Genomic DNA, 24,539 nt, shown 5'->3' with positions numbered 1-24,539 from the left:
ACAAACTGATGTGTCAGGAAATGGTAAGATTAATGTTGTATAGGACATAGGGGGAAGGGGAGGTAAATATGTATAGTGTGCTACCATTGGTAGAAACCTGTAGTGTGGGCTGTATGGTATGCTTTGAAGATGAGAGGATTGCTGCTATACAGGAACAACACAAACTGATGTGTCAGGAAATGGTAAGATTAATGTTGTATAGGACGTAGGGGGAAGGGGAGGTAAATATGTATGGTGTGCTACCATTGGTAGAAACCTGTAGTGTGGGCTGTATGGTATGCTTTGAAGATGAGTGGATTGCTGCTATACAGGAACAACACAAACTGATGTGTCAGGAAATGGTAAGATATTTGTTGTATAGGAAATAGGGGGAAGGGGAGGTAAATATGTATGGTGTGCTACCATTGGTAGAAACTTGTAGTGTGGGCTGTATGGTATGCTTTGAAGATGAGAGGATTGCTGCTATACAGGAACAACACAAACTGATGTGTCAGGAAATGGTAAGATTAATGTTGTATAGGACGTAGGGGGAAGGGGAGGTAAATATGTATGGTGTGCTACCATTGGTAGAAACTTGTAGTGTGGGCTGTATGGTATGCTTTGAAGATGAGAGGATTGCTGCTATACAGGAACAACACAAACTGATGTGTCAGGAAATGGTAAGATTAATGTTGTATAGGACGTAGGGGGAAGGGGAGGTAAATATGTATGGTGTGCTACCATTGGTAGAAACCTGTAGTGTGGGCTGTATGGTATGCTTTGAAGATGAGAGGATTGCTGCTATACAGGAACAACACAAACTGATGTGTCAGGAAATGGTAAGATTAATGTTGTATAGGACGTAGGGGGAAGGGGAGGTAAATATGTATGGTGTGCTACCATTGGTAGAAACTTGTAGTGTGGGCTGTATTTAATGCTCTGAGGATGAGAGGATTGCTGCTATACAGGAACAACACAAACTGATGTGTCAGGAAATGGTAAGATATTTGTTGTATAGGACATAGAGGGGAAGGGGAGGTAAATATGTATGGTGTGCTACGATTGGTAGATACTTGTAGTGTGGGCTGTATGGTATGCTTTGAAGATGAGAGGATTGCTGCTATACAGGAACAACACAAACTGATGTGTCAGGAAATGGTAAGATTAATGTTGTATAGGACATAAGGGGAAGGGGAGGTAAATATGTATGGTGTGCTACCATTGGTAGAAACCTGTAGTGTGGGCTGTATGGTATGCTTTGAAGATGAGAGGATTGCTGCTATACAGGAACAACACAAACTGATGTGTCAGGAAATGGTAAGATTAATGTTGTATAGGACGTAGGGGGAAGGGGAGGTAAATATGTATGGTGTGCTACCATTGGTAGAAACCTGTAGTGTGGGCTGTATGGTATGCTTTGAGGATGAGAGGATTACTGCTATACAGGAACAACACAAACTGATGTGTCAGGAAATGGTAAGATTAATGTTGTATAGGATGTAGGGGGAAGGGGAGGTAAATATGTATGGTGTGCTACCATTGGTAGAAACCTGTAGTGTGGGCTGTATGGTATGCTTTGAGGATGAGAGGATTGCTGCTATACAGGAACAACACAAACTGATGTGTCAGGAAATGGTAAGATTAATGTTGTATAGGACGTAGGGGGAAGGGGAGGTAAATATGTATGGTGTGCTACGATTGGTAGAAACTTGTAGTGTGGGCTGTATGGTATGCTTTGAAGATGAGAGGATTGCTGCTATACAGGAACAACACAAACTGATGTGTCAGGAAATGGTAAGATTAATGTTGTATAGGAGGTAGGGGGAAGGGGAGGTAAATATGTATGGTGTGCTACCATTGGTAGAAACCTGTAGTGTGGGCTGTATGGTATGCTTTGAAGATGAGAGGATTGCTGCTATACAGGAACAACACAAACTGATGTGTCAGGAAATGGTAAGATTAATGTTGTATAGGACGTAGGGGGAAGGGGAGGTAAATATGTATGGTGTGCTACCATTGGTAGAAACCTGTAGTGTGGGCTGTATGGTATGCTTTGAAGATGAGAGGATTGCTGCTATACAGGAACAACACAAACTGATGTGTCAGGAAATGGTAAGATTAATGTTGTATAAGACATAGAGGGATAGGAAGTGTCCTTTTGAGGGGCAAGTATGGTATGTATTGTAGATTTAACTGTTTCTGTCACACAGGAAAACATACAAATTTGTCAAGTGATTTGTGTGTGAAAGGACTTGAGTGTTTTTTTTCTCTCAGGAAACTATGGGATTTGTAGTGTGTTGAAATACAGTCATGACAGTACACAATACTTGTTTAGGGTATATTGATTTCTTGGGATGCTAAATATCGGTTTATAGTAGTATTTATTTTCTAACTAAGTCAGTACACTGAAATTTTTATGAAGATATGTATGTTGAGCTTGAATGTTGGTTTCCAAGTAAATTGGTTCAGTTTAAAAACAACAAAAACTCTTTTAAAAAATGTGTTTAATTCTAATATTATTATAAATAGAATACTGTAAATTCAGAAATTATTGCGTGCATTTATTATTGCGATTTTGTCATTTTAGACTTAAATGCGATGTTAATTTTTACGATGTTGAGAAAAATCCTGTTAAATTCATGTAAAATGTTTCAAATTGCAAGTTTAAATTATTGAGTTTACCACTCAGTTGCATTTTTCGCAATAATAAAAACATCGCATTAATTTCTGAATTTACAGTATAACAAAAACAAAATAACACATTATTATATTTTGATTCATCTCTTGCAGGATATAAGAATCTCACAGTTAGAAATAGAATTAGATTGTTGTAAAATAGAGAAAGATCAACTGATGTTACAGTTAGAAGATTATAAAAGGTTGGTATTCTGTGTAGTTAGTTATCATATGATCTTCATTGCAACTCAGCAAGCTTTAAGTTAATTATAAAGTGAAAGAAGGGGAGATGTGGTAAGACTGCTAATGAGATAATAAATCAAAAGAGTTCAATTAATGAAACCTAAGGCAATTTTTATTGCATTGTATAGCCTTCAACAATGAGAAAACCTATACCATATAGTTAGCTATTATAGGCAAGACAATGGTAGACATAAAAATCAATTAAACAATATGAAAAAAATGGGTAATGTGTCAAACAACAACAACCCAACCAAAGAACAGAAAAATTAGACTGCTTAATTTATACAATACAAGATTTAATTGGAAAATGTCTATTTATAATAGGTATTATGTGACGTCTTAAGATTGTGTCAGGATTTGCAACTTCTGCTTTTTGGGATACGATTGCTGTCAAGCAATCTGTAGACTTTTACCATTGACCCTATGACACACTCCCTCACGTCATTCGTTTTATTCTAAACATTCGGCAACATCTCAGATTCTTATAATTGTCTTGCTTTAAAAGGTAAAAACAAGCAAAACAATTGAACATAAACAACTTTCCTGTAATGTTTTACTCATAATCTTCATGTGTGATATTTTCCTTGACTTATATGCGTGTTTTTAACAATACGGAAAATCAGAATTAAACAGTATTTATATTTAGTGTTTTTATAAAATTAGAAACACATCAGAGGGAATTCCCAAATTTTGATAACTTGCGAGAGTTCTCTGAAAGCCGATCGATAATTCTATTTCTGTCACAAGAACTGAAGTGGAGTATTTCTATATTTTACCGTTATGAAACTGATATTTGATACTGTACTCTCATAAAGAAATGGAGAACCATTCATCATATAATTTAATAAACGTTCTTGTTCCAAATCGCAAGTCGCGGTTTGTTTATGTATTAATGTCCATGCGTGGTCTCACTAATTAGAGACAAAAAGAAATGTAGAGACAAAAAGCGTCAAGAAGCGACAAGAAGAATAATATTAGCAACAAGAAACTATTTAGCGACAAGAAAACATTTTTTAGCTCACCTGGCCCGAAGGGCCAAGTGAGCTTTTCTCATCACTTTGCGTCCGGCGTCTGTCGTCGTCCGTCGTCGTCGTCGTCGTCCGTCGTCGTCCTGCGTCCGGCGTTAACTTTTACAAAAATCTTCTCCTCTGAAACTACTAGGCCAAATTAAACCAAACTTGGCCACAATCATCATTAGGGTATCTAGTTTAAAAATTGTGTCCGGTGACCCGGTCAACCAACCAAGATGGCCGCCATGGCTAAAAATAGAACATAGGGGTAAAATGCAGTTTTTGGCTTATAACTCAAAAACCAAAGCATTTAGAGCAATTCTGACTGGGGTAAAATTGTTTATCAGGTCAAGATCTATCTGCCCTGAAAATTTCAGAGGAATCGAACAACCTGTTGTTGGGTTGCTACCCCTAAATTGGTAATTTTAAGGAAATTTTGCTGTTTTTGGTTATTATCTTGAAAAATATTATAGATAGAGATAAACTGTAAACAGCAATAATGTTCAGCAAAATAAGATTTACAAATAAGTCAACATTACCGAAATGGTCAAATGACCCCTTTAGGAGTTATTGTTCTTTATAGTCAATTTTTAACCATTTTTCGTAAATCTTAGTTATCTTTTACAAAAATCTTCTCCTCTGAAATTACTGCGCCATATTAAACCAAACTTGGCCACAATCATCATTGGGGTATCTAGTTTAAAAATTGTGTCCCGTGACCCGGTCAACCTACCAAGATGGCCGCCATGGCTAAAAATAGAACATAGGGGTAAAATGCAGTTTTTGGCTTATAACTCAAAAACCAAAGCATTTAGAGCAATTCTGACTTGGGGTAAAATTGTTTATCAGGTCAAGATCTATCTGCCCTGAAAATTTCAGATGAATCGAACAACCTGTTGTTGGGTTGCTACCCCTTAATTGGTAATTTTAAGGAAATTTTGCTGTTTTTGGTTATTATCTTGAAAAATATTATAGATAGAGATGAACTGTAAACAGCAATAATGTTCAGCAAAATAAGATTTACAAATAAGTCAACATTACCGAAATGGTCAAATGACCCCTTTAGGAGTTATTGCCCTTTATAGTCAATTTTTAACCATTTTTCGTAAATCTTAGTTATCTTTTACAAAAATCTTCTCCTCTGAAACTACTGTGCCATATTAAACCAAACTTGGCCACAATCATCATTGGGGTATCTAGTTTAAAAATTGTGTCCGTTGACCTGGTCAACCTACCAAGATGGCTGCCATGGCTATAAATAGAACATGGGATAAAATGCAGTTTTTGGCTTATAACTCAAAAACAAAAGCATTAAGAGCAAAACTGGCATGGGTTAAATTGTTTATCAGGTCAAGATCTATCTGCCCTGAAAATTTCATACGAATCGATAGTCAATTTTTAACAATTTTCATAAAATTTGTAAATTTTTACTAACACTTTTAACTGAAACTACTGGGCCAATCATTATAGATGGGGATTTATGTACGCAGCAGGAATGTTCAGTAAAGTTAGATCTACAAACATATCACCATCACCAAAACACAATTTTGTCACGAATCCATCTGTGTCCTTTGTTGAATATTCACATATACAAATGTACCAAGGTGAGCGACACAGGCTCTTTAGAGCCTCTAGTTTTATTTATATTACTTATTCGAAATAAATATTAAAAAAATATGCAAAAGAAAACAATTTCAACGACAGGAAAGTTAATTTTGATAGGGGGAAAAATGAAACTTGTAAATCTAATTCAATTGCTACATTTATTTACATGATATTTTATAAGGTATCACAGGAAGTATATTTTGTCATTTTATTTGTTTTTAAAACCATTTTTGTACAATATATAATTAACTTGCAAAATGCATTATTTGTGCATAATTGTCCAGAAAATACATACACAAATTGTGAAATACAAATTAAGAACTGAAATCAAACAAGAGGAAAACATAATTAAAATGTGAATATTTTTCATCATTTTATTTAGTGTATTGTCACATTTAACGATATTTATCATGTTTATGCATATAGATTGAAGATTTAAGGAAACTGATGACAATCTTGAGTTTTCAACAGGTGTTCACTATTCGGTACAATAATTTTATATTCTGGTGCGTGTAATTGATGAAGGTGTTAATGGATGTTATTGTTGCAATAAAACAAAGGACACGCACCTAGTTAATCTCATTTGTTGCTCTTAATTGTGTATTACCTTAGAGTGAAGCCACAGCTAATGTTGGTCCTATCAGGAAAAATTAATTGTACAGTTAGGAAGGATATAATATTTCATGTTTTTGTTTTATTAAATCCTTCAAAAGGAAGGTGACAAATCTTTGTTTTTATTTTCATTTTATAGCGTTTACATTTCCTTTGCTCTTACACATGTTTAATTTCTACATCTATCAATATGATAATAAAAAGTAGACAATCTCTTCATCGAATTTTTTTTATTTCTTCATCTTTCAATATAATCTTAAAAAATATTTTAATGTATGTGATAACAAAATGTATTCTTGTCGCTAAATAGCTTCTTGTTGCTTTTTGTCACTTATTATTTTTCTTCTTGTCGCTTCTTGACGCTTTTTGTCGCTAATTAGTGAGACCCCACATGCGTGTAGTTTTCCTGATTTCAAGGGGTATCAGATTGAGTGATTCCCCGCTTCATTGATTAATTTGAAACTCATGGGATTCTTTCTATGTCTGTCTGCATATGGAGGGCTATCGTTGTTGCATAATTTTAAATCACATGCATAATTTAAATTAAAATAAATGTTTCATCGTAAAAATTACCTATAACACCCCTTCAGCAGAAATGAAATCTTCCATGTTATCGTTTCGAGTTGTCTCCCTTTTCGAAGTATTCGTCAAGAAGAATTAACTCGTTAATGCCGGTAAACGTCGTATTATATTAAGAACGATCTCAATGTAAACAGAGGAGTGTGTACGTAAAGGAGTCATGCCCTCTGACCCAAAGGAACTTCAATAATTAAAGAGTAAGAAATGGGGTTCCTCCTAAACTGGTCCGCCGTTCTATATATAGCTTCGCACCGAAGGTCAGTGTAGCGATAAGTGAACACAAAAGGGGTCCAGTTTAGGGTTCCTCCTAGAATTACGGTGATAAGATACGGAAGCAAGTTAACTCGTACCACGGCATTGGAACCAAAAAAGTTAACTTGTACTACTGGGAAGTCGTAACATTCAGAAAAATATATAAAAAATATGATGTTTTATGGGTTTCTGTTTGTAAACTTAATAGAAATAAAGTTGAATTACTTGAATTTTACACAGGAGTTAAATGAAAACTTAGACAAAAATAAAGAATGTTTAAAAGCATTAATGTTTTAACTGATCTTTCAAACTAGAACATAGGCGGATCCAGCCCCCCCTTTTTTTGTGGAAAAAATTTGGTTGATAATAAAGGGAATCATTGAAGCATGACTGGAGCGGGCCCCCTCTTAGATCAGTCAGCGGGCTCTCCCTTAGGAAAAGTTCTGGATCCGCCACTGTAGAACTTAATCCAGAGGAAAGTTAAAACATTGCTTTAACTGTACCTTATTAAAATTGAACATGTTGAATATGTATATATCCAATTTAAGTTAATTAAAGCTGTAATCCATGATCACAAATTGAATGCTATGTTTACAATTGTTGAAAGCCATGTGCTTTATTTGCGGGGAAAATGCGGACCCCCTTAACAGGAATCAGTTAAATTTCATTGTTACATCTATTTATAGACAGTAAAAATAATTTTGGCAATCATTTTGACTAACTGCTAAGATTTAATTATTCATGAAAAATTTTCTTCGGGTGAAACTGTATATACCTTAATTATCTACATCTGCCACAGTATTTTCTATCCAATATACAAGGAACATAAGCTACAAATTGGTCATTGTACTTTCAAATTATATACATTTTACAGACTTAAGAGGTATTGGGTGAAAGTAACGTATATCATGTATATTCATCATTTAACACCATTTCAATGCATTTAAATGAGTTGGTACGAGTTAGCAATGGTACGAGTTTGCATTGGTACAAGGTTTTTTTTAATGGTAGGAGTTTACAATGGTACATGATAACTATAATTCGATAAAACACAATAAGTACATGGCTCATACACTTGTAACAGGGATTGGCTATTCTTTAAGTTGAGTGACTATTCAGATTGTTACATTTTGCATGTGCAGTTGAATGAGTTTAGAGAATAATACTATCCAGCTGTACCAGGGTTACCGGCCAAAAATGCTTGAGACTCGCGCATGTTCATGCTTTTTTTGCAACAGTATTCTTGGATCTATTTCTTTCCTCTTTGATCTTTTGAATTTTGGCCAAATCTCATGCATTTGTTTAATGAAAATTTGGCAGAACTGCTATACATGTGTCAATGAAAACTATGGCAATCGTATCCCTCGGAGCATTCTGCTCTTTGATTAATATCTATAGCTAATGAGTATAAATATGTTTTTTTTGCAGCAATACATATAATAATGATAAAGTGATACACTCCACACCATCCAAACCATTAAATTCTACCAAGAAATCAGACAACTCAGACCGTGTGTCGTTAAACTTATCTGAAAATAGTGTTGACATTGTGGAAAATGGTATGTTCTCTATAAGAGAAATGGGGGATGGTTCAGAAACTTTGTCTGTCAATCAAATAACATGTGACTCTGTATCTGAGTCATCAGAGACCAATCAAAATGAAGATAGAAATACAAATGAGAATACAAGTGAAATGAATCAAAATGAGGAACCGACAGTAGACACAACAGAGGGAACACAATCTCGTAAGGAAAAACCACCTGATAAAGGACAACAACGTGATAAAAATCTGTCAAGGTAGTAACTAGAAATTTAGCTTGAAATTACAGCAACCTTTCTTCAACAACTATCAATTTTCAAATTTCAATTTAATCTCTGTAATAATTGTAGAGTACTTAAAAAATTGAATTATTGAATGTCATATCTAAACCTGTTCTTTGGAAATTCTTCTTTTCAAATTTTTATATAATTCAGAGTAATTTAGAAAAATATACTTTTCAAAAGATTGAGGATATAATATGTTTTGTCTGATTTCAAAAGTTAATTATCCTTTTTTTTAAATTGCAAAGACTGAGAAGACAACTGCTGATCAACAGCAAAAAAGTTTTGTCATTTGAAGAAAGAAGTTTACATAAGACAATGGATTATCCCCCTTTCTTGAATATATCTGAAAACTTTTTATATTTTAGCAAGAATTTTCTTATTTCTTGATTTTATGCAATGTTTTTATTTTTTTGTTATGTACTGTATGTGAAAATACTTTAATAAATTAATTTACAGAAGAACATCAGTATCATTCCAGAGAGCTTTACGAGATGTGTGTTTCCATGTTTCCAAAGATAATAGATTGATAAATGAGGTATGTTTAGATTTTATTGTCTCCCCTGTAATGCGAGATAACAGTATACAAAGTATTATATATAATACTTTGATTATATAATACTTTGATTTAAGATGGTTAAAAAGTTAGCTATATAACTAATCTATAGATATAGAGATTCTGAATTACAGTGTTGGCATCAACAACATTTAGGTCAAAATATTTTCATATACAGAGTTCATTTTATGTTTTCATATTGCCAGGTATCTTGGATATCATTTCTACAGTGCTGATTTTTTGTTTTATCCTTTCCAGGTGTCTCAGATAGTAGGATCAGATACTGACACTGTAGTGTTGATGTTAAGTCGATGTCTGCCACATATTGTACCTAATGTGCTGTTGGCTAAACGTGAGGTCAGTAGAAGATTTTTTTATCAGCATAATCTTAAATTTCCTGGTGTGTTTTTTTTCTTCAATTTGCTAACCTTATGACCAATGAAACATTATTGTTGAGCCTGTGTAATACATGTTATTGACAACTTGATGAAATGGTAAGTAACAAAATAAAAAGGAACACATGAAACCTGACATTTTTTATTAATGCTGAGATTATTTTATATAACATGCTGATTGGAATTATGAATAAAAGGTGTCGGGTATTAACCAATGAGATATCAACCAAACAAAACCATAAAGAACAGGTATCTTAAAGTCAAGATCAGGTTTGATGTATAATTTACTGCAGTAAGATTTTTGTTTAATTTGAAGCCAAGAGATTATTCAAAGCTATATTTAGTTTATTTATCTTCTTTATCTCGTGAGTTGTCCTAGTTACATGTATACATATTGTAATAAAATGGTGGTTTTTTTTCAGGAGTTAATTCCCCTGATTATATGCACAGCCATGTTACATCCTAACAGTAAAGATAGAGATCGGCTACTGAATATTTTATTCAATCTAATCAAAAAGCCAGATGAAGAACAAAGGTATTTGATGGATAATATTGTATATCAACAATACAAATTAAATTGAGTTCTATTTTTATGTTTTATTCCTTGTACTAGAAAAGTAAGCTATATCCTTACAATTTTTGAAATAAAACTGAAAATTCAATTATTGATATTCTGCTGAAGCATTAACTGTATATATTAACCCTTTCGCTGATGAGTTCCCGTTTACGGGGATTCACGCTTCAGACAGCTCAAAACAGTGCAAACATGAGTTATCTTTCTTTGATGAATACCGGGATGAAAGTGTAATCATGGCGCTTCCGTTTGTTGAAAACTGTGTCAAAATCAGAGGAAATTTACGAAATTTACAAAAATTTGAAATGAGGGAACATTTTTTTTGAAAGAATAAGGAAGAATGGAAGCCAAATTAGTATATTTTTTTTACATAAAATGTCAATTTTTTGTACAAAACAATTTGAATGGACAATTTCAGTGTGAGGAATTTGTCCAGCCTCGTAAAATTTTTCATAATTTTGCCGTTTTGGGTTAAAAAAATACAATTTGGGGTCAAATAGCAGAATTTTGACAATTTCACCTAGTTTATGCTGAAAATTTGAAAATTTGAATATTTTATGAAGAAAAAATTATCAAACCATAAACTAAACTGTGAACATGGTGTTAGTGAATGAAATAAATACACAAATAACTACAAACAAGTTTTTATTGACATTTATTGTAAAGATCTCCCACTTTAGTAATAGTAGCCAGGGAAGCCATCGTCTCAGAGAAGATTCTTTCTGGGCAGCAATTGGCGAAAGGGTTAAAGTTGTTTGTGGAACATATTGCTTAAATAACAATAAAATTACATATTTTTATTTCTGCTTTCTTTTTATAGGAACATGATACTGACTGGTATTGTGGCATTTGCTCAAAGTGTTGGTCAACAGAGGCTGGAGGAAGAATTATTACCTCAATGTTGGGAACAGGTAGGTTTGTTTAAAGCAAAAAGTAAAGAGTTTTACAGGAATGAAAAAAGTTAATATGATAAAAATGAATGTCATCAAATTTCAAAAATTTATGTGATGTATTGGAAGCAGAAGTAAACTACTATTTAAACACTGGCTGACTTCATTTGGATATCTAGAGTAGAAAGGATTGACATGGTCAAATATAACCCGCCATTAGAACTGAAGGAGCCCTGGGTTGTGGCAGGGTTCCTTGAGATTGACTTGATATCCAAGATGTTATGATGTCAACCCAGTTAAATTAGAATGTAAACATATTCAGAGTAAGGGCCTTGTACTTGCGGTAATCTAGAGACCTTACTCTTCAAAATTATTTAATGTTCATATGGAAATCAAGTCAGAACTTTGGTTCCAAATGTAGTCGCCCATTATGTGATGTAGTGAAAATGGGAGGTAATTTACTATTATGTAATTTAGTGAAAAAGGGGAAGTAACTTACTATTAAAACATTATATGATTTAGTGAAAAAAGGGGAAGTAACTTACTATTAAAACATTATGTGATTTAGTGAAAAAAGGGGAAGTAACTTACTATTATAACATTATGTGATTTAGTGAAAAGGGAGGTGACTTACTATTATAACATTATGTGATGAAGTAAAAAGGGGAAGTTACTATTAAAACATTATATGATGAAGTAAAAAGGGGAAGTAACTTACTATTAAAACTTTATGATGTAGTGAAAAGGGGAGATAACTTACTATTAAAACATTATCAAAGTTGTTATCACTTTTATTTAACATCACTGATTTTAAAACACAGACAATAGAACATTTTATGCATGATTGATGATAACATATTGACCATACATGTGTTTTACAGATCAACCATAAATATCCCGAGAGGAGAATTTTAGTAGCTGAAGCATGTGGGGCATTATCTCCATACATTCCAGTAAGTAATTATCAAACACTGTTACATCACCAGTTTTGTCTAAAATCACTCATAGAATTATCTAATGAAATTAAGATAAATCAGAATTTTAAATGCCCTGATATTGTGATAAATGTTTTTATCACTTTTTAAGTTAATATAACAAATTATGATACCTTTAAGGAGTTACATACATAGATATTTTCATAATTTCAGAAAATGCTAATTTCCATTCAGCTTTTAAATGCTTTATTATTGTTATATTGTAAGTTTTATGAATTCTGTGTTATGTTTAATTAAGTCTTGCAGTAAAAACTCATAGTAAAAACTCCATTGATTTCAGAATGAATTACTGAGCTCGTTAGTGTTATCAATGTTACAACAAATGTTGATGGATGATAAAGATGACGATGTTCGGGAAGCTGTGATACGAAGTCTAGGGCTTATTGTAGGATTTATACAAAATCCTGATAAATATACCCAGGTAGGAAATTATATACAATATATTCATGAGAATGTTGATAGAAGACAAATGTATATTGTTCTTTATCTTCATACACTTAGAATCCAACTAAACAATAAGATTGAAAAAAATATTCACATATTGCAAACAGAAGCAAAATTTTAAAAATTCACTCCCTAACCCCTGAGAAGGTCAAAAATTTTGCCTATTTGTTTAGAAATTTTAGTTTTATGGATACAATAAGAACAACACAGAGGAATGACAATATAGACAAAGATCCAAGGATACTTATTTACTTTAGATACAGTCTATATCACAGTCAACAATATAATGGATCAGTTTACAAAATTCCATTGTCTAGATTTGTGAGTTTTCCTGCTGAAGGTTGGTTAATCTATCTCTGGACAATTGGCATCCTCCACCAATTGAACTGACCGCCACAAAATAGTGCCGAAGTGGCATTCCTGTTAATCACCAATCAGTCAATACACAATATTATATAAACATAACTTCTATATTCTTTTCAATTTCTTCATATATACATATACGTTAAGGTCAAAAGCAAAGTTACCATAAATGTCACTGAAGTTGTAATTACTTTTCACCATTTAATTGATAATCATAATCATTATACTGTGTTATAATATATGTATTTAACCTATTCTGAATTGGTTCTGCTGTAGCTATTTTTTCCTTTATTTTATTTATAGGGTTATGAGTTATTAAAGATGGCATTAAAAGATACCTCTGAGAAGGTTGTGATAGCCACACAGCATGTGTTTCTGCCATCGTTTGCTATGTGGGCGTGTGATTTGGATAAACTACAACATAATCTTATACATAGTATACTAAGAGATCTGGAAGATATGGTGAGTCTTAGCAACACAATATTTGTTTCTTCTGTCTTTAAAGATGTATGAATGGATGGAATACAGCTAAGTCTGATACATAGTATCAAAGTTATATCAAGGTAGAAATACGGTTGTAATAACATCATGACATTTTGGCTATTACCTTAACTAATGAAAAAATATCTGCACATCTGTATACATATTAATTCGTGTTCAAACCCACTCGTGCAGGTGCACTCAACTCCAATCTAAATCGACTAAGATTGTCAGTTTTCATATCAAAGGTCAGTGTTTTTCTTCGTTACTCCAGCTTCCTAAAACAATAAAAACTGGCAGCCTCTAAATAGCCCAAGAGTAGTCCTTAAAAAGGCATTACAGACACAAAAAAAATCAAATTTTCTATTCATTCTTCATTTTTATGTACAGCAGAAATATTTGTATTCAGAAATAGTAATATTTTTATGATATACTCATATAGATATGAGAAAGTTCATTTTTAGAGATTTTCTCATCACTGGGCGTCTGGGTGGAATATACATTACAAGTTGTTTACTTGTATTTCAGTGTGCAGCAGGGGCCAAAAGAGCATCAACAAGTCAGACCATTCCATTAAATGAGGGTCGATTCTTGTTGTTATTGTCTTCATTGAAGGAACTTGTGACATTCCTTTATATATCTGTGATATCATCTGGGCCTTACCTAGATAAAGACATAGATTGTGATATTCCCCAGTTAGATGGTATGTAAATTTATTGGCATCGTTATCATGCATCATTCCAATATTTATCTGTGATATTTGGGCCTTACCTAAATGAAAATTAAAACTGTATTAATTTTATAGAAGATATAATGTAATTTATTACCTTAGTTACCACGTCACAGTATACAAGTAGCTCAAATAAACATGAACACACAATGTCCAAATGATAAGTTCATTTTTACCCCCAGAAACACTGTCAAAATAGGAAATTGTATGCAATTGAAGTAATGTAACTTTCATTTCGTAACAGAGTTTAGATAAGGATTAAAAAGAATTGGTTAGTGCCCTTGGATGATAAAACATGTGTTTTAACATATCAAATTCAAATTATGTGCATATTAACATAAATTGTTTATCTTCATTATTCTAATGTATTGATTTTTTTTCTTTTTTTCTGTAGAGATATCTAATTGATTGATATAGTTCTCAGCGTTTTCTTTCCAGAGTTTCAGTTTCCTAAATCCAGTTCTCCTTTAACAGATCTGAACGTGATAATAGGTGACAGTGAAGAGTTATCTTCCTTGGTTCACAGATTTCACAATCATCTATCTCAAGAATGGTTTGAACCATGGGATAGCTTTAATTGGGTTGTAAATAATTTGTAAGTATTCCTTTGACATACACCTCAATTATTTTAAAGACTTGGCAGAAAACAAATAAACAGTTTGTACCACAAATAAAGAACGTTATTAAGTATATAAACTCATCATAGATGCCAGGATTAAATTTTGTATTTACGCCAGATGCACGTTTCGTCTTCAAAAGACTCATCAGTGAGGCTCGAATCCAAAAAAGTTAAAAGGCCAAACAAAGAACGAATATCGCAAGCATTGAGAACCAAAATTTCTAAAAGTTTTGCCAAATACCGCTATGGTAATCTATTCCTGAGGTAGAAAAGCCTTCGTATTTTAAACATCCAAAAGTTTTGTAAACAGTTAATATATTAATATAACTATAACAATGAATTCATGTCAGCACAGAAGAGTTGACTACTGGACTGGTGATACCCTTTGGGAATTTAAAAAAAACTCCAACAGTAGTGGCATCGACCCAGTGGTTGTAAATAAACTCATCATAGATACCAAACTAGGTATACTAGGGTTATTTCAAGAAAATTACTTCACTATAGGATAGGATATGGTATTATAAATTTAATGAATGAATCCTTCAATGTATGTGATTAAAGATTGTTATGTTATAAGGATTATTTATTATTATTTTCAGTATTCCACGTTTATTAGAAGTTGTAATGGGGTCAGGATTATCTATGCCAAAGGTCATAACCCAGTTGTGTTCATGTTTTCTCACTATATCTCGGACGTTTGGCAAAGTATTTGTAGAGAAAAAGGTAGGATCTTTAACTATACTACAACATTTACTGTACTATTTTTGAGTGATAAGTTGTTAGACTTCTATAAGATTTTTTTATCAAAGCAAACATATTAAGGGGTGGATCCAGCCATTTTAAAAAGGGGGGGTTCCAACTATATGCTCCCATTCAAATGCATTGATCGTCCAAATAAAAGGGGGGTTCCCCCCCCCCCCCCCCCCCCCCCCAACCTGGATCCCCTTATGAAGTTCTTCACCCCTGTCAAAATTCTGGTACTAATTATGAACTGTTTCAAGTATTCAGCAATATTTATGTGGTAACCCTTTAATGGCAGGTGAATATGCTTATTTATTCAAAATCCCTTATTATAGAAAAACCTATTAAAGTTTTAGCAATATGGAATAATAGTATTTATTGTATTAATAATCAGAAAAAAAGCTGGCACTATAGTATTTGACTTCAATTTTATTTACACTTTTTCAGGTTAGACCAAAATTTATAGAGCTACTTATACAGAATGACGATGAAGGTATGTTGAAGAGATTTATTTTTTTAATAAAATCAATAAATTCATAAAAAATTATATCAAATAGGTGAACATGTATATCAATATTATTATATACCCTTTTATCTCAAATTATTTATAATCAGTTTGATTGATTTTAGTATAGTAAAGATAACTTTGCTGTAGTCCAGACCTTTTATTTTCAATGACATTAAATGCAGATTTTTTTTTAAAATATTATCGAATGATAAAATGATTCATAATGGCTTTTTTTATTGTAACTTTTAAATTAGTACAAAAATGTTTCATAGAAAAATTTTTTAGCTTTTAAATGGATTGTTATACAATGTACATATTATTATTAATCTCTATTTTTTTGGTGTCCAAATCATTATTACAAAATCACAGAATTTAGTGAAAACAAATCACAGTAAAGTGTATTTTTTTGTAGATGTAAATTCTTATATGAGGAGCAAACAGACAGCAGTAACTACCAGTATAGTACCAGTTTATGCAAGTGGAGTTTTAACTGCATTTAATTCAGTAAGTAAATTGTATAAATACTGGAATTTAAAGAAAATAGAATTTTATTAAAGAATACACCAACTGATAAACTTTGAAAAAGTAGCCTAGATATGTTGCAATCCTCCTTTAAAATTCTTTATTTTCCTGACAACAAAGCTATTTGAAAACTTAGTGACACACTTTTGTTGTCTTGATTAGTCGTCTGTCACACTTAGTTTATTGTTTACTTTTTAAAAACAGCTTGACAAAATTGAATTTTCTCCTCAGAAAGTGCACTTTTGAATTTGTTGTGATCCAAATTTTGGGTTTCCTATACCAAAACAGTGACATACCCATTTCTGTTTATATCAGTTTTTTTAAACAACAGCTGCTAGAAAACACCTTACAGAATTTCAAATAATTTGCTTACATTCTTGTTTAGAACAAGCATTTGGTAAACTTCTATTTAAATAGTTTTATTGTAAAATTCCCATTCCAAAACCTTTTCTGTGTATATTGAAATAATTGATGACACTTTATTTTATGTGAAAATGCAGTCTTAGTCAACTTCGGATTTACATGGTTTTGAAAGAAGATGATTGTATATAACCTACATAAAATATTGGCATTTTTTTTTTCTTTCTCAGGAAGAAGACAAACAGCAACTATGTCAATTTTTACATGAAATTCTGTGTACATTATCATTATACCAAGCTCCTTTAGAGAGCCTCAAATCAGCCATATCTGTTTTAAGGTAAGACTTTGTACCAAGTTCCCATGATGAAATTCTGTGTTCATTATCATTATCCCAAGCTCCTTTAGAGAGCCTCAAATCAGCCATATCTGTGTTAAGGTAAGAATTTGTACCAAGTTCCCATGAAATTCTATATACATTATCATTATACCAAGCTCCTTTACAGAGCCTCAAATCAGCCATATCTGTTTTAAGGTAAGAATTTGTACCAAGTTCCCATGAAATTCTATATACATTATCATTATACCAAGCTCCTTTAGAGAGCCTCAAATCAGCCATATCAGATTCAAGGTAAGTTGTGTATTGCTATCTTGTTTTAAAAATCTTTCTTAAAACTAACATTATTGAAAATGTGAATTACTTGTAGTTAAAATTTTTATTTTTTGGAAATTTGAAATAACTCTGGGAAAATCCATTTTTATTCTGAGAATATCAAGTAATATATGATATCCAGTGAGATATCTATGTATATAAATTTAGATTTTGAACTAGAATGCTAAAGAATGGCTAACATATTACTTGCGGATCTCTTGTTTCCAAAAATATGTATTTATTAATTTTAGTTGTGATTCTACAAACCACGAGCTCTTGTTAACAGTTCTATGGGAAGGAGTTGTTCACACATCTGCCCAAGTCAGGGCATCAGCTGCAAGGTTGTTTGAGGTGAGTAATCTCCCCTGGATAATGGAATTCTATACCAACGAACCGAAGTATGAAGCTAAAATGTTATGATGATATTTCTTGTAGGGTAGACACTTAAACATATCATCTTATTTAAGTTAAATTAAAGAGTATCATTTTTATCCTGGTCACTGCAATTCTGTATTATTTTGTAAAATATCAGTTCAATTATATGACTCAAGATGGTATATATTTGAACTGAATTATTTCTATCAATGATTGAGTTGTTTCTATACCTCCAAGTAAATGAATTATTCTGCTTTAATGGTTAACTTAGAACTATTCTGTTGTATTTTGTTTGTGAAGTCATGTAAGATGCTAAGCTATTTTAAAATAAATTATACTTTGTTGTAAAATGTGGAGATTCTTGATGTTCAATGTTAAAGTTTTCTTGTTACATGTACACAGTCATTCCCAAGGTCATTCAGACTTGTGGCAATGTCCTGAAATTAATTGTTTGGTCCAATAAAATGTCATCAATTACTGGACCAAATAACCAGTTTAAATGTAAGAATCTTGTAATACCCATAATGTAACAGACTGCAAAAACAATTACTGGACCAAAAGACCACTGAAGTCCTAAAAAAATCCATGTTTTGTACATTAATACTGATTTTTGAGAGAAATCTTTATAGCCTTAGTATTCTGTTTTTTAAACCAACAGATGTTATCCAAAGAGGTTCGTCTAGTTACCAATAATGTGATTTTTTGTGGCTATCTTAGAGACCTTTATTTATGCATAATGTAGTATAATAGTGTTATTTGTGACCAAAGTTTTATCTATGATTTGCTAGCAACAACAATACCACATAGCCTTCTTGAAAATATCAATATCATATCTTTTCAATAAAATTGGAAACATTGCAATACACATATACCTTACATGTGTTTTGTAATGTTTGTCTCTTTACTTTTTAAGTAATATGCATTGAACATATATAAAACTTCTTTTCATACTTTTTTCTTCAAATTAAAATATTTGCTTTGGAGTTGTCTTGTTTGCTAAACAAAGATAATGAGAAAAAAATTGAGAATTGAAATGGAAAAATTTGTCAAAGGGACAACAATCTGATCAAAGGGTAGACAACAGGCTGTTTTTACTTCCAAAATACATTGAAAGACTGTACAAAAATAATTTGGCAATGCAATTCACTAAAACATGATAATTGATAAGTGTTATCATTAATTGTATAATGCATTAAAGATATAATTCAAATTGTAAATGTTCTTATCTAAATAACAAATTGAAAGTAACACGTCAAGACAGGTGCCAAAGTCTAAAAGCAAGCAATTACTATATCTGATGTAATATCAGCTTTGTACATTACCAACTTATGTAGGTAAATGTTTATCAAACAGCATTTTGATATCTATGAAATAAATTTTAACACTACAGCGAAATTATCAGACTCTGGTGTAAATTTGGATTTTCTGTTTAGTACTGAGATTTTTAGAAGCAGTATCATCATCAATAGAGCTTATATTTTGTCCTTGTTTTGTAAACAATGTTCTTAAAAAAAGTTTATTTAGTTCATACATTCATTGTCCGTCTGTTCCACTTAAGGTTAAAGTTTTTCATTAAAATTTTTAGTCAAGGTAATTTTTGATAAAATTGAAGACCAAACAACTTGAAACAAATTACACATGTTCCCTATGATATGACCTTTTTAATGTCAATGCCAAATTAGAGTTTTGACCATAATTTCACTGTCAACTGAACATAGAATATGATAGTACGATTTGGTAATTCATGTACAATGGACACATTCTTGTGTCATGTTGCTATTAGAAAAAGACATTTAAATATTTCCATTTTATTTTTCAGCTTCTAGTCAAAGGTGTAAATGAAAGTCTAGTCTCTTCAAGGGTGTTTCCTGCCTTGGTTACACTTGGAAACGACCCAGAAATGTAAGTTCAATCTTATACAAATAAAAATTATATACTTTATGATGAAATTTAAATACTTAGATGGACAGTCATGGACTCTGCATTACATGTGTTTTTATTTAGTCTTTGCAATTATGAAGTACTGGCATTCATCAAAATTTTCAGACATTGAAAAAGTTGTTAGTTTTCATGACAAAAATAAAAAGGCAATTTTTCTGATTTAGGTTTAAAAAAGGTTTCTTCATCACAAATTATCAGTCAATCAATTAATAAATGGTTTTATAGTAAATTGAATAGAATTTTACGTGAATAAAATTCATAAGATTAATAATTTTAAATGTTGATTTCAGATTGGTTAGAACGTCCACCATTCCAGCACTTGGTGCAATAATAGAAAATGTTACTGTTAGAGAGGTGAGTCTTAACTCTTGTGTATATGTTGTATTAAAGCTTTCTCTGGAAAGAAAGGCATTGCATGTGTCTCAATTCCTTTAAAAATATAAACATCAGTGAGCAATGTTGTAGATATCCTTAATATTATAGTTGCATTTCTTTGAGTGTTTTTCTCTGTTGTTATTGACCAGATTTAAGTTCTATCTTTGATCAGGGCCATGTATTGAGAAGATATTACATTCACACTGTTATACTTGACCAGATCTCATGTATTGCACTAACTACTTTTTTCGTCAAGCATCAGGGTCATGAAGGCCTTTGAATGTAAATGGATCATTTGTTTTTCCTTTAATCAGAGAATTACTTCACAAAATTATTACCAATATCCAACAATATTATTTGTTTTTGATTCAGTGATGTAACAGCATGGTCAAGGTTGAAGACTAATTTAAAATAATCAAAATCACACCATATCAAATTTTCATTCAATATGTGTTCGTCAATATTGGAGGCCACAGTAAGAAACCTTTTCATTTTAACTTGATGTTTTTGCCTTAATATAAGAGCTGTTTCCCTAGCTCATGTTTACTTAAATCCATTATAAAGTCTTCATTATATAATATCAATCCAATGTTGTTTTTTTGGTAAGATTTTTCCAATAAATATAACTTGAGACAGAAAGTTTTGTAAATTGTTTTTACAAAATAAGCTTTTAGAATTAATGCTCTCAATATATAGTTGTTAAACAGACTTCAAATGCATATAGTCACTGCTCTGTTAATCCATCTGTCTGTCCATCCATCAAAAATATAAGGTGTCACAATTTTATTTTTGCAACAAACAAATATGAACTCAATAACCTCTCCCTCACAACCACAAAAAAGAAGAAAAAAGACACAGTTTGAAATTGAAATGGCAACACCATTAAGAATAAGTGTTAGGAATATTGTACAGATTTAATAGATTTCCAATGCTATTTAGCACCATGATATTCTTGTGTACAATTTGGAAATTAGTATGGCGTTCATTATCACTGAACTAGTATATATTTGTTTAGGGGCAAGCTGTAGGACACCTCCAGGTGCAGGAATTTCTCGCTACATTGAAGACCTGTTGGTGACCCTCTGCTGTTGTTTTTTCTATGGTGGGGTTGTCTCTTTGACACATTCCCCATTTCCATTCTCAATTTTATGAACACTTTTGTTCCCAATCCTATTTAAATTTGTCCTCTAGACAAAGTATAGAGTGTGGCAAAATGAACCTCTTTATTCCTAGTTATATTTTCTTTAAGCAGGTATAAATAAATTTATTTCAAGAGATTATTAATATTATTTGTTGGATGAGCTCAAGTTAAATAACTTTTCTTTATTTGTCAAGACAGCTTGAAATCAACCAATTATAGTTATAAATATTACAGTGACATGGAAAGACTGAAGGGCAACTTTTCACTTTTCAAGGTCAAATGCTAAAAAGGCTTAAATGGGTTTTTTTCATGATTTGTTCAAAGATTTGAACACTTGGCTTGATCAACTAATTTGTAAAATTTTGTTAATTCAAGTTTTGGTAGAATTTGTTTTGAAGGATCTATTTTACAATTTAGACAAATGATATTAAATAATGTGAATGTCAAGTTCCTACAAATGCTATTTTATAAAAAAAAAAGTTGGATTTAATCCATGCTTTCATCAGTTTTCTTTAATCGGCTTATCCAACATTTTACTTTGTTTACTATAACAAGGTGATTATAGCCCTCTGCTAACATGCTAGTTTATAATTACATGTCAGAAATGTTTTATTGTTTTAATGTTAAATGATTTACCAGGTTTGATAGGTGCTGATTGATTTGTCTTTTCTTGTTAACTATACCACCTGACTTCATGTTGTGAAGCATTACAAAAATCTAAGTAGTTACACTGCTGCACTTTGTTATCTTATATAAGCTTTACCAAAACCAATTTAGAACGACTCTTGCACTTTGTAATCTTACATGAACTTTTCGTATGGTTGCTTAAAAACACCAAATTGTAAAGTTACTGTTTCTACTTTGTAAGCAGAGATAATTAATCTGAAGAAATAGGAAAATGTTAATTGACATAACATCCAAGGGTTGCAGCGTTGGTGTTACTATTCACAAAACAGACGTAAAACACTGTATATCAAAACACCAAGATAATGCCAAGATAATCAGCTTAGTTTTTCAAGCTTTTAAAGCTGCACTCTGACAACATTTAAACCCCGAAAAACTTCAGTCCGGACTGAATTTGTAAGATCTGTAACAGCTACAGTATTTTATCAACTTGTGACAGATTTAATTGCCAAACAGTTGAGGTTGTGGTTTCACATCTGATAACAGTTCACTGAGAAAAGACAATGACCTTAGTTTTAGAGGAAAGAATTTTTATTATCAAAATTCATATGCATTGAATATTCATATAATTATTTCAGAGTTAAATTATTTGTATAAATTGAAAATTTATTTTTATTTTTTATTATTTATATTTTCCCAAGTACAATGGTCTATAATTAAACCAATGAAACTTTCAAAAATCATGATGAATGTATCCACTTCTTGAGCAAAAGTGTCCACATGATTTGTCTTTCTTCAATGAAGCAATATACACAAACTATAAAAGAAGTATTGAATACATTGTCAAGATCACAAATCAACATGATCAATTGAAATGAAATTACAATTAAAGATATGGAAGCATTAAAAATTGTAAACACACTTTATATTTTGACCTTCATCATACGTTCTTTACATTTCAAGTATTTGTAACAAAAGTAAAACAAGGCTAGGCATCTGCAAGTCATCTGCTTCTTGTTGTCAAATATATGGTCATAAATTCATTGATAAAGAGAATCCATACAGTGACTTTCCTCATCACCAAACTGATCAAAAAGCGGTGTACTTCGGGGTTTAAACATCAAATGATTGAAGGTATAAACTATCGAACCCTGCCACATTTTTGTACCTGTCCAAAGTCAGGAGCCTCTGGCCTTTGTTAAAGTCCTGTATGCTTTTTAATTTTAGTTCATTTATATGTTTTGGAGTTTAGTGTGAGGTCCATTTTCACTTAACTAGTACATAATTTTAGTTAGGAGCCAGCTGAGTACCACCTCCAGGTGGGGGATTTTCTTGCTGCATTGAAGACTCATTGTTGGCATTTGACTGTTGTTTGCTTTTTGTTAGGGTTGTTGTTTCTTTGACATATTCACCATTTTCATTCTCAATTAAATATTCCTTCTGACCTTTAAGTTCCTTCATTTATTTTATTTTTCTGGGAAGGAAGTCTGGTTAAACTTTTTGTTTCAAACTATTTTTTTCAGAGTGCAGAAGACATAGATACTTCTAATCTTGTATACAGATCTTTATGGTTGGAAGTTTCTATCTGATATATGTTCATTGTCCTCAGGTTCTTGATCAAATGACTGCTACACCTGAAGTAAAATCTTAACTATTGTCTTTCAACCTAACATTCAATTTTGATCAGTATAGTATGTGCAACTTCTCAGCATGTGTACTCGTGTTAATAAATCTGACTAGAATTTCTACAGAACTGCACAAAAATTAACCTCAGCAACTGACAGGAAATGATTATGCTTTTATGTATGTTCAAAATTAAAATAAGTTTTAAATGTTAGATATCCAGCAGTCATTACAGCAGCTCCGACAAAGTTCAAACAGTACAGATGTCAAAACCTATTAGGAAGTAAAGACATTGTCGTGTCCGCAGAGAGAGAGTTGATTATGGTCAATTATTGTGAATATTTTATATTATTGGCAACTGACTGAGGTTGTTACTGACCAGTTCACCATTTACGATTGATTTTATAGGGAATTAATTAGTATTTAGAAAAATACAGTTCCAACCGTATATATATATTTAAAACTAAAGCAGCTCTTCAAGTATGTTTTTAAAGGCAGTGCTTTAAGGCCTGACTTTTAAGTCATGAGGTTCATCTTTTCATACGCAATCCATGCTGGGGGTCTTTTGGCCAGAAATAGATCCGGAAATGTTCGAATTTCTCCTCTTCTTTTTATGGTATGATATGGTTTTTGTTTCTTTCATTTACATTGGGGACTAAAGAAACGATCAGTGTGTATTGTTCGTTTTATAGATCTTGTTATAAGTGTGTATTTTGCATTATAAGCAGTCAACCTGACTACAAACTATCATTATTTGTATATTCCGTGTGGAAAGAGGTCGGGTCAATTTCAAGTGTTATCCGACATCTAAAGATTCTTTAATTAGTTCAGACGTTGATATAACAATGAAAAGTCGA

The 24,539-nt window shown here is 31.9% G+C and overlaps 1 protein-coding gene across 1 annotated transcript in view; it reads left to right on the top strand.

Moving 5' to 3' along the window:
* The window catches only part of LOC134722268 (RAB11-binding protein RELCH homolog), a 69,089-nt gene that overhangs the window by 6,092 nt on the left and 38,458 nt on the right, over nucleotides 1-24,539 (top strand). The window contains exons 6-25 of the mRNA XM_063585877.1: nucleotides 1,059-1,137; nucleotides 1,960-2,091; nucleotides 2,770-2,858; nucleotides 8,385-8,753; nucleotides 9,237-9,315; nucleotides 9,592-9,690; nucleotides 10,151-10,263; nucleotides 11,123-11,213; nucleotides 12,074-12,145; nucleotides 12,468-12,608; nucleotides 13,298-13,456; nucleotides 14,003-14,177; nucleotides 14,643-14,799; nucleotides 15,423-15,546; nucleotides 16,012-16,057; nucleotides 16,485-16,576; nucleotides 17,185-17,291; nucleotides 17,855-17,954; nucleotides 19,798-19,880; nucleotides 20,210-20,273. Coding sequence (XP_063441947.1) covers nucleotides 1,059-1,137; nucleotides 1,960-2,091; nucleotides 2,770-2,858; nucleotides 8,385-8,753; nucleotides 9,237-9,315; nucleotides 9,592-9,690; nucleotides 10,151-10,263; nucleotides 11,123-11,213; nucleotides 12,074-12,145; nucleotides 12,468-12,608; nucleotides 13,298-13,456; nucleotides 14,003-14,177; nucleotides 14,643-14,799; nucleotides 15,423-15,546; nucleotides 16,012-16,057; nucleotides 16,485-16,576; nucleotides 17,185-17,291; nucleotides 17,855-17,954; nucleotides 19,798-19,880; nucleotides 20,210-20,273 — 2,371 coding nt within the window. The remainder of the gene's footprint in view (nucleotides 1-1,058; nucleotides 1,138-1,959; nucleotides 2,092-2,769; nucleotides 2,859-8,384; nucleotides 8,754-9,236; nucleotides 9,316-9,591; nucleotides 9,691-10,150; nucleotides 10,264-11,122; nucleotides 11,214-12,073; nucleotides 12,146-12,467; nucleotides 12,609-13,297; nucleotides 13,457-14,002; nucleotides 14,178-14,642; nucleotides 14,800-15,422; nucleotides 15,547-16,011; nucleotides 16,058-16,484; nucleotides 16,577-17,184; nucleotides 17,292-17,854; nucleotides 17,955-19,797; nucleotides 19,881-20,209; nucleotides 20,274-24,539) is intronic.

This window comes from Mytilus trossulus, chromosome 6, assembly GCF_036588685.1.
Source record: "Mytilus trossulus isolate FHL-02 chromosome 6, PNRI_Mtr1.1.1.hap1, whole genome shotgun sequence".
Taxonomy (NCBI): Eukaryota; Metazoa; Mollusca; class Bivalvia; order Mytilida; family Mytilidae; genus Mytilus; species Mytilus trossulus.
The sequence above is the reverse complement of the archived record's forward strand: the minus strand, read 5'-3'. Positions and strand labels throughout refer to the sequence as shown.